Source organism: Hydra viridissima, unplaced genomic scaffold (genome assembly GCF_058129835.1).
Source record: "Hydra viridissima isolate aposymbiotic clone 2 unplaced genomic scaffold, HvirCarnegie_v1 scaffold_5, whole genome shotgun sequence".
NCBI lineage: Eukaryota > Metazoa > Cnidaria > Hydrozoa > Anthoathecata > Hydridae > Hydra > Hydra viridissima.
Window position 1 is genome coordinate 9,111,241 of NW_028324304.1, and position 17,500 is coordinate 9,128,740.

The 17,500-nt window shown below is 27.7% G+C and overlaps 3 protein-coding genes, 2 long non-coding RNA genes and 1 pseudogene across 8 annotated transcripts in view; 3 read left to right on the plus strand and 3 right to left on the minus strand.

Moving 5' to 3' along the window:
• LOC149888487 (uncharacterized) overlaps positions 1-7,851 on the minus strand; it is a 20,589-nt gene extending 12,738 nt beyond the window's left edge. The window contains exons 1-4 of the long non-coding RNA XR_016452693.1: positions 7,836-7,851; positions 7,601-7,624; positions 4,050-4,256; position 1 (exon numbers count right to left, since the gene is read on the minus strand). The exon at position 1 is cut by the window's left edge and continues 111 nt beyond it. This is a non-coding gene — a long non-coding RNA (uncharacterized LOC149888487). The remainder of the gene's footprint in view (positions 2-4,049; positions 4,257-7,600; positions 7,625-7,835) is intronic.
• LOC149888481 (zinc finger BED domain-containing protein 4-like) overlaps positions 1-17,500 on the minus strand; it is an 87,191-nt gene that overhangs the window by 62,412 nt on the left and 7,279 nt on the right. The gene's annotated exons all lie outside the window — the stretch shown is intronic.
• Positions 1-17,500, plus strand: part of LOC149888489 (uncharacterized) — a 242,973-nt gene that overhangs the window by 7,578 nt on the left and 217,895 nt on the right. The window lies entirely within an intron of this gene.
• On the plus strand, positions 3,695-6,665 carry LOC149888490 (uncharacterized; annotated as a pseudogene). Its single transcript, XR_016452689.1, has 3 exons — positions 3,695-3,908; positions 4,041-5,727; positions 6,133-6,665. The product of XR_016452689.1 is annotated as an uncharacterized LOC149888490 (transcript).
• LOC149888491 (myb/SANT-like DNA-binding domain-containing protein 3) lies at positions 9,242-13,026 on the minus strand. The gene is made up of 3 exons (XM_090089292.1): positions 12,285-13,026; positions 11,833-11,978; positions 9,242-11,525 (listed from the first exon to the last, which is right to left on the minus strand). Exons 1-3 carry the CDS (start codon positions 12,422-12,424, stop codon positions 11,182-11,184), a joined length of 630 nt encoding a protein of 209 aa, XP_089945418.1. The 5' UTR covers positions 12,425-13,026; the 3' UTR covers positions 9,242-11,181.
• Positions 13,334-14,406, plus strand: LOC149888492 (uncharacterized). The gene is made up of 2 exons (XR_016452575.1): positions 13,334-13,559; positions 13,944-14,406. It is a non-coding gene; the product is annotated as an uncharacterized LOC149888492 (long non-coding RNA).

Consider the following 17,500-nt stretch of genomic DNA (forward strand, 5'->3'; position numbering starts at 1 on the left):
TCTAAAAGGACAGAAATGATAAGCCAATTACTTAAGTAACAAACATAAAATATTTAAGAACCAAACAACAAAGGACCTTACCAGTTATGTTAAGCTATGAAGAAGCATGTAAAACCTTTAAACTATTTTTTAAAAGCTAATTCAATTAGATATTAACTTGAGTAAAAAAATTGTTTGTGCAACTGTTCATTTACAGTTTAGATCTTAAGTTTATAACTACTTCAAATATAAAGAAATAAAAGCAAAAAAAAAAGAAAAAAGAAAGAGGCATTAATATGATAAGCTGAAGAATTGTTTTGCATGTACATTTGAAAATGTACAAGAACTGTTTTGCATGTGCATTTGAAAATGTGATGGTAAAGAAAATCTTTAGCAACTTTTAGGTTGTTCTATATCTTTATTTTGTTCATTGTGCTTTTCTTTTGATTGAGAATTTTTTTTTAGATTAGAATTATTTTATTCTCCTGTTTTAAACATTGGGAGAAAATCAGTTGATAATTTTAGCAAGTAATAATTACCACTAATATAACAACTAATTCTTTAAATAATCTATTTTTAAAAACAATTCAATTAAATCATTTAGAAAAAAATAATACCGTGTAAACATTATTTGGCACGATTTTTTACTTATTTGAATAAATGTAAATTTTTCCATTTTTTGATGTTTGAAATCTTCATGTTGAAGTGGACTTTCTTCTCTGTATTTTTGTTAAATGCATTTTCATTTAACTTTTCTTTTTAAACGCATCTTGATTAAAAATTCTTTCATTTTTGGAATATTGCTAAACTCATTAGTACTAAAACTCATTAACAAAAGCATGGCTTCAGGGAAAGCAAAATTTCAGTTATGCTTTATCCGCAAAAGCTAAAGGATGTCTAAAGATTCTCTTTCATTCATAAATAAAATGTAGTATCACTACATTAATAAAATGGAAAAAGAGGAGTTAGCCACATACTTTAAGATACTCCACTCAAAATGGCTGAGAAAAGCGAGCTTTACTCATTTTATTGCTATTTCTGGGAAATGCTGTAAATTTTACTACCATTCCTATAGTAACCAAGTGTACAGAGTTGGAATAAAAGAATTGGATAAAAATAAATGTTTAGTAGCACTAGAATTAAAATTTAAGAAAATAACAAAGAAAATGTACTGATAAAAAAATACTCATGCATTTGCACTACTCAAGTAGTAGTGTAAATATGCAATACTGAATGAAGAATAAGCTGTCAATAAGCACAACATTAACTGAATTATATATTTTGAAGTAATAATCAGCTCAACTTAATTTCTTTAAAGAAGTAACTAATTTGAAATGAAAGAAAATAACTTTACAGAGTACCTGTGTTACTGTTGCAAAGAAAATTAATAAGCTTTTTATTATAACAACTTGAATTATTTTCAATTAAGTATGGACTGAAAAACAAAATCAAAAGCAATACATGATATTTCAAAATTGACTCACCAGAAAGAAATTTGCATAAATTATAATTTCTTTTGAGTTCAAAAGTCATTTTAAGCCATGGGAAATTTAGCACATGCAGTACTTGATTAGAAACATTACTTATTTAATGAACTACCTGAAAAATAGGAAATTTAAATTTTGATAAAAATAATTCAAACCCTAATTTATGATAAAAGCAAACTTTTTATGAGTAAACTACTTGCATACTAAACCATAACAAAACAGACTTATTGTAATGGACTATGGGAGAAAATAATAGTCATCAAAAATCACCTGAAAACAGGAATCAGATGATGAACTAGCTGTCACCAAAAAAAACAATAAAAATATACAAAATGGAACAAAAAAATAAAAACAATAATAACAAAAATAGAAGGAGTAATAAGGATAACAAAAATTATAAAAATAATGATAATAATAAAACAATAAAAAACAAATATAAATATTTTAATAGAAAAAAAAAGTTAAAAAAAAAGATAATAAGGAGAGTAACAGTAATAATAAGAATAATAATGATAATAAAAAATAAAAAATAATGAAATGAATAATAACAAAATTAATGATAAAAATATAAATAAAAATAGTTATAATGAAAATAAGAAAAACAAAAATAACAGGAATAATGATAACGAAAATAATGATAATATATAAAATAACAACCATACCAATAATAATTATAATAACCATAAAAAGAAAAATAACAATTAAAAAATATACAACAAAAAAAAAGAGGAACAATAATAACAATAAGTATGTTAACAATAAGAGGGATATAAACAACAGGACAAATAAAAAGAACAAAAATAAGAACTTATTTAATAAAAATAAAATAAAATGAAAAATAATTGTAACAAAAAAGAAGCGTAATCATAACAATAATCATAATAACAACAAAAAGAAAATATAACAGTTACAAAATGTGACAAAAAAATGAGGAAGAGAAATAACAATAAGTATAATAACTATAATGAGAATAAGAAGAAGAAGAACAGTAAAAAGAATAACAATATGAATAGCAAATTTAATTTAAAAATAATAATAATGGTATAATGAAAATAATAACAACAATAAAAGTAATAACTATAATTGCAATAATAACAAAAATAAAAAGAAAATTTACTTATAATAATAATTTTAAAAAAATGAAGAATAAAGACTATAAAAACTCATCATTTATAAAAATAACAATAATAATAAAAGGAATAGTATTGCAAACAATACAATAAAAAGAATAAAAAGGACAATGTTAACCATAAAAACATGAATGTTAACAAAAATGATAAGAAGAAAAACTATTATAATAATAGGAATAGCTTAAATGAAAATGTAAATAACAAAATAAATTAAAAGAAAAATAATTATAACAAAAAATAATGAGAAGAATATTAAAAATAGAAAAACAGAATAATAATAACAACAAGAATAAAAATAAGAAGAATACATTAACAAAATTAAGAATAAGAATAAAAACAAGAATAAATATAATAATAAGAGTAACAAAAATAATAATGTTATTATTTTTTGTTATTCTTATTTAATAATTATTTAATAATAATTTATTATTTTTTATATAATTTAATTTATATATATTAATTATATATATAACATAAATTAATTTTATATAATTTAATAATAATTTATTATTTAATAAAAATATACATAACGTAAAAAAATAACAATAACAATAATGATGATAACAAAAATAAATAGTAAAAATATACATCATATATAAAAAAGTAACAGTAATAAAAATAAAAAGAGTGACAAGTATAACAAAAGTTATAAAAAAAATAATGTTATTATGATAACAAGCAGGGTTGCATGGTTTTAACCAAATGGTTTAAACCAATTTAAAAAATGTTGGTTTAAACCAAATTAATGTTTTTATAAAAAGATTTGAATTTACACCAGGAAATTAAAACAGGGTTATGTTCACAAATATAACTCATTTTCAATACAGATAATTTTTTTTAAATCCATGCTTTTTGTTTTTGTTTTTTCATAGAATTCAGTCCTCAGTGTTCTTATAGAACAGAGCAGTAATAAATTAGTAATAACACTTATTTATTTGTTTTCTTCTACAGGCTGTTTCTCCTTCAATAGGTTCATCAAGAAGCATTGCTTTCTGATGAACTTATTTCATCAGGAAGTTTTCTTAACGATATATATATAAACTTATATGTTTAGCAAAAGTATAAGCAGTTCTAACATAATTTATTGATACCACAAAAATGTCTCAAAAAACTGGGCGCAAATGTGATATGATTTGGTTAAAATATACACAACGGACTGTTCCAGAAAGAAAGGGGTGTAGAGCAGTTTGTAATGCATGTAGAAAAGAAATGAAAGGTCAAATTCAAAGGATGCATGAACATATAAAAAAGTGCAAGCAATCACAACCCCATGAAATTATGGAGTCTGTTAAAGATCAACAACTTCTTCAAGGTAATTAAGCTACTGCATTATCATTTAAAATTTTATACTTTCCCTAAATCATAAACATATATATTTAAATTACTATCACGTATAGACATATTAACTTAGAATAATTCAATAGACTGCAATTTCATTTCAAAGGTAACTCACCATCAACATCACAACCACAAATGAAAAGGTCTCAGCCCAATTCAACATCAGCTGATAAATATTTGAAAATTGATAAGTTTTTCACAAAAACAAGCCTCAAAGATTTATTTGATCTGCAACTTGGTAGATTTCTATACAGTACAAACTCTAGCTTCAGAACAGTTGAACACAAAGAATTTAAAATGCTTCATCCAGGATACACTCTACCTAATAGAAATCAAATTGGAGGAGAAATATTAGATAGGGTTTACACAAAAGAAATTGAAAAATTTAATGTATTGAATGGGAAAATTGTAGCCATGTCTTTGGATGGCTGGAGTAATGAACATAATGAACCTATAGTTTGTATTTCTGTAATTACAGATAAAATTAACATTTTAGTAGAAACAATCAACACTTCTGGTCATTCACATACTGGTGAATATCTTAAACAATTAGCAAGAGAAGCAATAGATTCTGTAAGACGTAAATTTGGATGCACAGTAAAAAGCTTTGTGACTGACAATGCAGCTAATATGAAATCAATGAGACAAGTACAGCTAATATGAAATCAATGAGACAAGTATCTGAAAGAGATATTATCATAACTTATGGGTGTGCTGCTTACATGCTGAATCTTTTAGCAAATGATCTTAACATTGAAAATGTGAGCAAGCATGTTACACAAATAATAAAATATATAAGAAATAATCATCATGCTGGAGCAATTTAAAAATTAAACGGGGGAACAAAATTGCCACTTCCTACTGAAAATTGCTGGAATTCTGTATGTGATTCACTTGAAAAATATGTAAACAACTGGAGCATCATTTTCACAAAGTTTGAAAAAAAAAAAAGACTTGGATCCCATGATTGGTAAAAAAGTAAGTGATATAAAGATAAAGCGAAACACAGAAGATTTATTAAAAATATTAAAACCAATTGCAGTAGCTCTAGATAAGTTGCAAAGAGATCAAACAAAAATAAGTGACACTGTTGAAATTTTTAAAGATTTGATGAACAGTTTGTCATTTTTATCAAACGAAAAAAAAAAAAAAATTGAATCTAGATATCTTCAGACTGTCAGTAATACTCATTTCCTAGCAAACACACACTAGATCCTAGATATTTTGGATCTAATCTTTCTGAAAATGAAAATGAAGCTGCTATGAATTTCGCAGATAAAGAATTCAAGAATTTGTTACCAATAATATTTAAATTAAAAGCAAAATCTGCTCCATTTGATAAAAGCTATTTGTATAGTGACTCTCTTTTAAAGAATGTATCACCAATATAATGGTGGAAATCTCTAAAAATTGTGGATTGTAACATAATGGATATTGAAGGTTTATTAAATGCACCAGCTTCTAGTGCAGGAGTCGAAAGAATTTTTTCAACTTTTGGCCTTGTTCATTCTAAGTTAAGAAACCAATTGGGGGTAGAAAAAGCAGCAAAGCTTGTATTTATATATAGAACATTAAACAGTGATGTATTGAATAATTTTGATGAAATATAACAGTAATATTGATAAAGAATATAGTTTTTTCAAATAAAATGCATTATGCTTTTTTTTAATTTAAAAGGATAACTAAATACGACATTTTAAAATAAAAACCTTATTTAAACCAATAAAACCATGGCTTTTTTGTTTTTTTTAAAAAAAACCAATGGTTTTTGGTTTTTTTAAAAAAAACCAATGGTTTTTGGTTTTTTTAAAAAAAACCAATGGTTTTTGGTTTTTTTAAAAAAAACCAATGGTTTTTGGTTTTTTTAAAAAAAACCAATGGTTTTTGGTTTTTTTAAAAAAAACCAATGGTTTTTGGTTTTTTTAAAAAAAACCAATGGTTTTTGGTTTTTTTAAAAAAAACCAATGGTTTTTGGTTTTTTTAAAAAAAACCAATGGTTTTTGGTTTTTTTAAAAAAAACCAATGGTTTTTGGTTTTTTTAAAAAAAACCAATGGTTTTTGGTTTTTTTAAAAAAAACCAATGGTTTTTGGTTTTTTTAAAAAAAACCAATGGTTTTTGGTTTTTTTAAAAAAAACCAATGGTTTTTGGTTTTTTTAAAAAAAACCAATGGTTTTTGGTTTTTTTAAAAAAAAAACAGTTTTTTTTGCAACCCTGATAACAAGGAAACACAAAAACATTAACAGCAACAAGAATAAGAAAAATAGTAGTAAGCACACTGTGTTTTAACAACTAACTTTAAACATTCGAATTTTTATTTATGCCTCAAACTTTTAGTTACCTTGTCATTGTGAGCAATAGCCTTATTGAGATGTTTAAATTTTGCCCTTAGTTTAATATTTTCCCTTAACACCTTCACATCCTCTCTATGCTTTCACATTTTGGTAGTAATATCATTTGCCAAAATACTAAACCATCATTTTAGGACTTTTGTTCTAGAAGACAACTGGTCAGCTCTTAATCTGAATAATGGTCTTGAATCAGATAAAGTTAAAACACTTATATGTTTAGGAGATGAGTTAACTGACAAAGATAAAAGAGTGTTACTTGAATTTGGGCTTGACTGAAATGAATGTGTTGCTGGCAATACTGATATTTGACACAAGAAAATCTCATTGTAAAAGTCAATTAAATGTTTAGAATCTCTTAAAAAAATTGCAAGCCCATTTTTTCATTCCCTAACAAGAAGTTAATATGACTTCTATAAACTTAATATGACTTCTATAAATTGTGAAGCCATAAAGCTTATTGAGTTGTTTGATAGCTGTTTTTTGTGATTCATCATTGTTAATGAATATAAACAGAATATGTCCATTTCTACAGTCTATGTCTATTTGTGAAGGCAATGTAAAGTTTGATGCTAGATATTTTTTCGCTGCACCACAAAACACACAAATAATCTTTTAAGCCCCATGATACCTTAAAACTCTAAATGCAACTATTTTTGAAATGAATAAAAATTTTGTAAGAAAATGTTGTTTACTTTAATTTCTTTTTTTTTTTTTTTTTTTTTAAATAATTCACTTCATTGTTTCAGTTTCAAACAAAGACACATGAATTGCTTGATAAGATGAAAAAAGTGCACATAAATATTATTTGATAATAGTTATAAGCAATTTTGTCATACCATAAATATTATTTACATGCTAAACCTTTTTTTCTTTTTTTTTTTTTAAAAAAAAATTACCACATGATGCATCTCATAATACACACCATCTGATACCTTATAATACAAACTATCTGATATTCACTCATAATAATTATAAAAAAATTTCATATTTAATTATCAATAAATTAAATTATAAAATTAAACTATTAAATGATAGCATATTATTACCAAAATAATATATTATTATCTAAGAATGTTAAGCAATGATAATATCATAGATTTTATTATGATGATAATTATGATGAAAAATAACCAAACTTGAATAAAAAAATTTTAAAAAAAATACAAGCTCAATTTAAAAATGTTTACAAAATAGCTTGAAAATGTCCATTAGCAAGAATTATCTGTTGGAATTTTTAATCCACCACAATCCAAACAAAAAAAGCAAACAGCAAAACAACAACAACAACAACTATATTTAATGATAAATAATAATTACAACATTGAATAACAAAAAAGCATTCTAAAACACAATAAAAACAATAAATAACAGCAACACTAATTCAAAGAGTTTAAAAAGTTTAACAAAAGCATTAAACAATAAAAGTAATAATCAGTTTCAAAAATGATAAGTGATAAGAGAAATTTCATAACATAGCCGCATTATTTTAAAAGTATAACAAAGATAATAAACAACAACAGTAATTAAAAATATTACAAAGTAAAATAGAAACCTTAACTAACACCAACAGCAGAATGTTGTGGATCTCACGTTTATAGAATGAATATAAATGCATCCTTCCGGCCTTATATCCCTTGATGATAAAAAATATGCAAAATGAGCATACAACTATGTCTGATGTATAAACTTTATCTCCAATTACTTTTTTTTCCCATAACTGAAATTTGTTGCATGATTATTTCTTTTTTATTGTCCATTTTCAAGGAACTTAAAAGTCAAATATTTTATCAAACTTAGACCAGGTGTCAACAGTTATCATTAGATTGATTGTTAAAATAGAAACATTACACTTAACTCCATTATGAAATGTTTCAAAGCTTAGATTTTCATAAACTCATCATTCATTTCTAATGCCACTTAAAGATATTATGGTAGTTATTTGAGTTGGACTAGCAGTTGGACTTTCAGATAAGTGTACTCCCAGCCAAACAGATGGAGCATTTTTTTGATCGACGTTTTCCTCCACGAACTGTAACTGTTTCAAAACTTGGAGGCCAGTGTATCTCACAGATAACAGTACTATTGGTAACAACTAAATTAGAGAATGGAATGACTTTTATCCATCTTTCACACTGAACATAATCACTTGAAAATTGATGCACTGATACTTTACTAGCTTCACTCAATACATTATATATATATATATATATATATATATATATATATATATATATATATATATATATATATATATATATATATATATATATATATAAATTTTGATAACTATTGTGACAAGCATTCACACAACATTTTTTTGGCACGATATAAAAACTTAAACTGAAATTTAAAAATATATATTATTTGCTTTAAATGAGTTCTAAAACTCCACGTTTAAACTATAACAGTTTGTTTGCATTACATCATGTAAGAATAACTCACAATATATCATAAACAGCGTTTTATTTTCTCTTTTAAAAACAAGTCTTCCTTAAAAACAAGCCTAAAAACAAATAACCGTACAACTACACCAACCGTAAAAAAAATAGGCCTGCTCAAAAAACACCGGTTGCACGACGAATAGGCCTGTAGTAAGAAAGGTGAGGGGGGAAAACTAGGAATTTTTAGGGTGGAATGCAAGAACCGAACTTCAAATTTGAAGTCGAACTTCAAACCTTAAGCGCGACTTGAGCGAATGCACAAAGCGAACTTCAACTCAAGTCAGACTTGAAAACCGCTAAAAATAGACCGTTTTCAAGTCTGACTTCAAACCAGACTTGAGAGAGCAAAAATTCCTTCCGAATGCAAGAACCCGACTTGAAATTTCAAGTCAGACTTCAAATCTCAAGTCTCACTTGAACGGAATGCAAGAAGCGAACTTGAACTGAAGTCAGACTTGAAAAACGAGAATTTTTGAATTTTCAAGTCATTTTTTCAAGTCTGCTCCAGACCAATCTTGAAACCAAACTTGAAAAAAAAAACAGACCGCCATTATCATTTTGCTGATGCGTAACAAAACTTTACTATTACTATATAAGTTATTACAACCTTTGCAAGTATGAAAATGAGTTTTTAACAAGCAAAAGTAGTTACTTGGGCATATTCACCTAATTAATTTAGAAGGTTACATTGTGAAAGTATATTTTTAAATGAATTCATTACAGAAAACTGAATATTAACATTGCGAAAACGTGTGTCTTTTAAAACATCCTGTAACTCGTATGTAATGATTCAACATGTCATATTTTGATGCCATTAGAAATGTTTATTAGCTTTTTGAAATGTCGAACTTCCTAGCATTATAAAAGCTGTTGATTAAGGCACGTTTTTGTGATACAGTATAAAAGTAAATTCCATTTAGTAATAAATAGTTGCAGTTATACAAAGAGGTGATACGTGTAAAAGGAGTAAAAGAGAGTTCATGAGAAGTAGTTACAATTACATGAAGTATTAAAAAAACTTTTTTAAATGTTCAAAAATGAATCGGTATGAGCTGAATTTTAGAAGAAGAAGAAGAAAAAATAAGCCAAGTCACATACCAAGGTTTATTATTGACAGAGAGAGTTTATTATAGACAAAGGATTACCTTTAGAAGTTTACCACGGTATAGAATTTAAAAGGTGCTACAGATTTTCCAATAAAAACCTTTTTAATATTAGCTAATGACATTATTAACAACAATGTTAACAATGGAGGGTGCCCTCTTTCAACTGTACAACAACTGGCTATTGCATTTCGGTTTTATGCTACTGGTTCATTCCAAGTGAGTAGATATTCAAGAAATGGTATCAGAAAATGGCACCTTCTTATTGTAGATTTTACATTACGTTTTTAAATAACAACATTTTATACCAACAAATGATAATATACTTAAGTAACAATAAATAAACTCTCTTAGAGAATAACAGGAGATTTGGAAGAGCTGAAACTCAACTGTTTGTCCAGTGGTTTAGAACATTTCAATTCAAATGGCTAACAAAAGATATCAGTACATAAAGTTTCCAACAGAAGCTGATTCTTTGATAATTCAGCAAAAGTGATTATAAGTTTTCATGAATATCTGATTTTGCTATTTCATACAAACTTCAAACTTTTCTTAGATAAAGAAAATATTTATATTTATCAACCATTATTTAGATTTTACCAAATTCAAAAAATCCCTTTTTTTACCGAAACAAAAAAGGATTTTTTTTTGAATTGCCAGGTCATTGCAGGTGCTTCAAATGAAACTTTATCTGCTTGTGTTCAATGGCCTGGAAGTGTTCATGATTCACGAGTTTTTTCCAACTCAGCTATTAAAGAAGTTTTAGAAGCTCGCCAACATGTTCATGTTATAGGTGATTCTGGCTATCCTTGTAAACAATATTTAATGACACCCAAAAAATGAAAATGAAATCCAATACAATTACAGTTTGAGAAGTACACGTATGGCAGTTGAATATTGTTTTGGTATATTAAAAAAATGATTTCCTTGTCTTAGCATTCCCTTACGAACTAAATTACAAAATTCCATAGCCATAATTGTATCCTGTTTTGTGCTTCACAACATTGCCCTTCTAGAAAATGATCATTGGGAAGACAATGAAATACAAAATAGCAATCAAGAAGATGGCGCTGAAGCATTTACAAGAGATATTTATGGAGAAGCAAAAAGAAATCAAATTGTGGACCAATTTTTTTAAAAAATCTTTTTTGTGTGTCTGATTATAGATAAAAGTTATATTTGCATATTATTTCCAAAAAAAAAATACATTTCAAATTAGTACTATATATCAAAAAACAATTTCACTAAGAAATAAAATAATAATTTAAAACATAAAATAAAAAACACCAGATCTGATGTCGTTTGAAAATAATTTTCCTCAATTAGAATAATTCTGTTGTGTTTTTTTTAATACTTATAACTGTGACAATTTTATTTGGTAATTTTCCATTTTAATTTCATGTTCTTTTAGTTTGTATTGTTGCTTTTGCTGGAGTAAGTTTATTTTTATGTTAGCTATTTCTATTTGTTTTTGCATTAGTTCTTTATCAAGTTCATGAATTTCATTATATTGCTTTTTTTCGATTTTTTTAGAGAGAGATATCTTTTTTAATGTTGAGCATTGTTCTTTTTCATGTGTTAATGAACCAGATGCAATCAAAGGCTCAGTAAAAGTTTTCTTTTCTGTTTCTATGATTGGCCCAATAGTATCAGAAGTCCTGTCTCCATATGTGATCTCCATTGACTCGTTCGGAATACCTATATAAATAAATAATATATATATATATATATACCTATATAAATAATATATATATATATATATATATATATATATATATATATATATATATATATATATATATATATATATATATATATATAGTTTTAGCATTGAGAAAACCAAATTTGTTTAAAATAATTAGTTTTGTCAGTATTTGTAAAAAACCTTAATTTTCATTAAAGTTTAAGAAAAAAGATAAAATTGAAAAATAAAATATGAAATTAAAAAAATAAATAAATATATAGTATTAAAAAGAAATAAAATTAAAAAATAAAATAAAATTACATTGCAGTATAGCATCATCTCCAAATGGTGTCAAAATAGGATTCAATGATTTTGGTGGTAATATCTGCAGAACGCTTTCAATTTCCTGTGACGGAACAGGAGTTTGACTAGGACCTCCGCCAGTTTTGTTTAGCTCTTTTCTTTCACTAAAATCCAAAGAATTGGTTAGAAAAACCCCATATTATTAACTTTAAAGTAATATCGACAAGAAAACATGTTGTAAAAGTCTGACAGAGAGAAGTCCAGCACTGTATAAACTTTACTGGTAACCATACAGTTTGGACAAGAAAATCATTGTCCCACAATTCATATTTTAATAACATTTTTCGATATAAATAACGTTTGCTAAATGTACACAAGACTTCTTTTAGATGTCTAAAACATGTCTTATGTTTATTGGGTGCTTGCCTATAAAAATAATCTTTGTTTTTTTTTCTTTATTTGGTACTTACAAATCAACAAATTGTTTTGCTTTTTGCTTTGAGTTCATCCAGCATTTCTTTAGTTCTTTTTGATCTCTTTTAACTCCGATGCCTTGGCTGTTGAATAATTGCGTTATTTCTTCCCACAAAGATTTTTTTAAGGGAGACATTATCCGTTTTCTTTTCTTCGATGTCTTTGTAGTCTTTGATTATATTGATCAAAAGTGATTTTTCTTGTTGACTGAAAATTCGTCTTTTAGAATTCATTTTACAAATATTTACAAAGTAAGCAAAAAGTCTATAGTGGATATGCATTTTGAAATTTTTGTTCTTTTATATGATGAGCAATTCCGATCATAAATATTTACGACAAAATTTTCATTTTGATAAAAGGAAACAGAATAGGCAGTAAACAAAAAAACAGACTATAATAACACATTTATTTGTTATCTTTTCCTTTTCACTGCTTTAAAGTTGTAAAAGTGTCATGATTAACTAAACTAATACCTGTAGTTAAATTGTAATTTATATTGTCATATAATTTATATATTGATCGTATATTATACAAATATCATTAAACGAATTTGTTTCATTAAATATAATTAAACGAATTTGTTTCAGTAAAAGGTTTTTCCCGTAAAAAAAATCCATTGCCCCTATTGGTTGCGAAGTGCATATTCCGATAAGCGCCCAGAATTCAACGCCTCGGCTATTTTTCAAGTTCGACTTTCTCAAGCACGAACTTGAAATTTTCAAGTCTCGTTTACGCATTCGCTCAAGTCAATTTTTCAAGTCTGACTTCACAAAGTCGAACTTGAGATTTCAAGTCGAACTTGACTCAAGTTCGGTTCTTGCATTCCACCCTTAAGATTCACGAGACCAAAGGCGAGGAACTGTAAACCCCCTCCCCTTTGGTCACGTGAATGTTGAAAATTCCAAGTTTTGTGCGGATCCAGCGTCAATAGAATGAAAGTCGTACATTCACGTGGGCCTGTTTTCTGGTGTATTATTGGTTAAGGCAAACAATGAGCATAGAAGTTCGCCTCTGCCACAAATGGTCTGCCCTAATGAGCGACTTATGGGAAATACACTTACGTTAGCAGGCTTTTAGTTGATTTTTGTTAGTTTGGTATGCCTTGCGGACGCCAACGCATGCAAGAACAAGTTCATTTTTTGAAACAAGACATAATAGCTGTGCTTTAAGTTTTGTTTTTTTTGTTTTTTTTTCTGTTATGTTTCCTATCTTTCTATGTTGTTTTTCTATTCTGTTTTTCAGGCAGGGTTTTTGGTGTTGTTGTTGTTAATGTTAGTTATGATTTCTATTATATTTTGCAATAACTTTAATTATTGTTGTTGTTTATTATATTTGTTATACTTTTAAGTTAATGCGGTTGTATTATTAAATTCTTTGATCACTTATCATTTTTGTAATCGATTATTACTTTTAATATATATTGCTTTCGTTAAACTTTTTAAGCTTTTCGTTAAACTTATTTTCGTTGAACTTTTTTCTTTGTATTAGTGTTGTTGTTATTTGTTGTTTTTACTGTGTTTTAGAATGCTTTTTTGTTATTCAATGTTGTAACTATTGATTATCTTAAAACATAGTTGTTGTTGCTTTTTTTTATTTTATTTTATTATACGTTTGAATTGTTCTTACTTATTAAAAGTGCTCATGTATATTTGCAGATGCTGTAAAAACCTCTGTGATCAAAAGAGTTGTTGTTGCATTTCGAGCATTAGTTAAGCTAAAGAATTCATGACTTCCAAAAAATGTTATGAACTGTATTTGAACCCATGACGTTGAGGATCTTAATACAAATGTGGTTTGAATTAGTAGACACTCCTAACATATAAACCATTTATACTTAGATTTTTCAGCCAATCTATTTGCAGGATGGAAGTAATATTTCTTTTTAATGTTTTAAATACGTATATTTGATGTTTGTGCATTTGCTTTTCTATTTAACAGTTTTATTTATGAAACTCTATAATCTATAAACTAACTGATAAAAGTGTACAGATAGTTCCGAGTCAGTCCTATTTATCTACAAATAATGAATAGCTATAATAGTGCATTTCTCTTTCAACATTTGTATGTGTCGTGGGTGTAAACTATTTGTATTTTACAAATATATGACACGAATAAAAATGTCTTTTACTATTATTATCCTAATAGACGAGAGTAGCTACATAATTTGATCTTATAAAATTCATAATGAACAGTTCATATAAAGTAATCCTATATATTAACTATTATTATCTTGATATTATAAAAGGACGGTTAATAATGAAAAATTTTCTTATAAAATTACTTCCATAATATTGCGCTGCTTAAAGTGATAAAAGAAGATCAATAAAGAAAATTATTTAAGTTAAGCGTCGAAAAAGAAGTCTAAAAGACACAATAAAAAGACTTCTTCCAGATTTCTATAAAAAAGCGTCTTTTCATCTGACGCATTACCCATCTACATAGACGTTTTACAAGCCTAAGAACCACCTATCATAGAAATCATCAAAACGAAATAGTGCATGCAAGGATATAAAACGAAATAAAATATAAAATTAACAAATTCTCAAAGTCAAAAGAAAACAAGTCATAAATAGAAAAGCATCAAACGAACGACAACGTCCATCTAAAAAAAAAAATAGAAACATAATGAACAGCGTTTTCCGACAACAAACTAATGTCAAAAGAAAAATAAAGAAAAACTACCCGTTATTTCGTCGACTACCATACAAAACGTCGAAATTTGGGCCAAATGTGGCCAAATTCCAGGCTTTCACCGACTCCTCTTGGATCCCTTGGCCATATTTTGGTGTATCCTGTCAGGCTGAGCAAAAAAATGCCCAAGGGCATCAAGCAATTCAGTGGTAAGTACCGAATTTTGCGACAAATGCACAGAAATGCTTAGAATTTGCTTGTAATGTCAATTCTGTGATTATTTCGTCAAATTGGAGCCTTTCACCGAGATTTCTTGGAGCCTTTGGACATTTTCTGTTGTAACCTATCAGGCTGAGCACGAAAATGACAAAGACAACCAACAGAGAGGCTGGCAAGTACCGGATTTGGCAACAAAACCCCGTTTTTGGCTCAATTTCCATACAAAACGTCGAAATTTGGGCCAAATGTGGCCAAATTCGAGGCTTTCACCGACTCCTCTTGGATCCCTTGGCCATATTTTGTTGTATCCTGTCAGACTGAGCAAGAAAATGCCCAAGGGCGTCAAAGAATTTAGTGATATGTACCGAAATTGGCGACAAGTGCTCAGAAATGCTTAGAATTTGCTTTTAATGTCAATTCTGTGGTTATTTACAAAATGATACTAGACGGCGATCCTAACAAAACGAAACTAGACGACTTATACTAAGCATCTCTTTCTCGTTGTTTTTTTTATTCGAGACGGGACGAGATAATGTTATGCTTGATACATTTTTTTAATTTCGAAAGAAAATTTTATTGTCCCGGTTTTTAACTTTATACCGGGACAGTTTATTCTTCATTTTTTTCCGGGACGTTTCTCGTCTCTTTATGTTTGTTCCGGTTCATTTCGAGAAAACGATTCCGAGACTCAGACCCTTAATTTGTATGAGCAAACATATGCAGACACCACATAAATTTTATGCATAAATAAGCTTTAACATTCTTTTGCATGCTTTTTTTTTCTAGCAATAACTTTTCTTTTCTTTCGTCAATCTTTACTTAACTCTAGGATGGGATGGTTTTTATGCGCACTGTTGACATGCACTAGGATTGATTAAAATAGCAGGCATATGAAATTTTGAAGAATATTAAAAAATGCAAAAATCTGGTTCAAATTTCTTTGAATTAACTCCAAAATAGCTAATAGATTTAAAATGTTTATTCATTGGAAATTAGTTTTCTGAAAGTAAAAATTATAGTTCAGTCCAGCCCCAAGGGACCTCACTAGATATAAAATTGAAGCGACTTATTAAACTTTCTCTTCTACAAAGTGCCCAACTGCTTAGACGCCGCGTACCTTTTAATATTTCTATTTGTCATTATCCGAGTCTCGCGTTCCTTTTAATATCTCCATTTCGAGTCTCAAGTAAACTTAAAATGGTAAGACTTCTTTTTTTACTTTCATTTATTTGGTAATACTACCAATGAGTCAGCTAGTCTCCCCTCTTAAATAGCCTGAACACGACTTATTTCAAAAATATTAGTGCTTTACAAATTTGAGCACGTGCTCGTTTTAAAATAGTAGTGGACCTAAATGGTGGTGTAGGTCATGGGACTTGGCGCTATAGTCTCTTCAAAACACCATGCTGACAAAATCATGACCCTGACGAGAAGGTCACCTTAACCACTACACTAATAATTGGAACAAAGCACAAATGTTTTTTCTTGTTCTATTTCTCTCTAACTGATCGCCCCGTATATTTCGTATAAACGTTGAAAACCTGTATATTAACATATATAGGTTTTCAACGTTTAAGTGGCAAGTATAGAAACTCAAATACAGTTGATTTCACCGAAAGAACTTAGTAATTTAGAATTTATAAATAGTGTACTTGCCCAAATTAAATAAGCATGTTTATTATTACTAAAATCTCATAAGAAAATAAGTTAGCGTAGCTTAGTGGAATGTGGACAAAGCACTTGTATATCGTTTGAGGGCCTGTTTATATGGAAAGCGGGCTGGCTCGGCAAACGAGCAAGCCCGTTTGCCGAGATATCGACGTCATCAATATTTTAACTTAATTTTATTTTGCGTTTATATGAATAAACGAGCTGGCCCGGATAGCGATCCGGGCTAGTTCATTTATTCATATAAACGTAAAATAAAATTATGTTGAAATAAGGACGACGTCAAGATCTCGGCCAACGGGCTGGCTCGTTTGCCGAGCCAGCCCGTTCTTTCAGACTGTTTCAGGTATGTTGAAGCCCTAAGCTAAAGTTTGTATATCCAGAAAATCCCTTTTTTAAAATACTTCACCAGGTTAAAAAATTTTTAAAGTCGAATATTTTTAAGATAATATATTTTACAAAAACAAAAAAAAGAAAAGAAAAGTGTGACAGAAACTATTTTTTTATTTATTGATTTCTAAAAAGCAAATATTTTTGAGTTGGTTATATCATCAAGAGATTTTATGATTTTATTTTCAAATTCTTGAAATACTTTGCTTATGACAAACGTTTGTAAAAGCATTTGGAAGACCTTTTTACTCAGATAATCTTCAATTATTCACCAAAAAAAAGTTGCTTGGATGTAAAGCTTTAC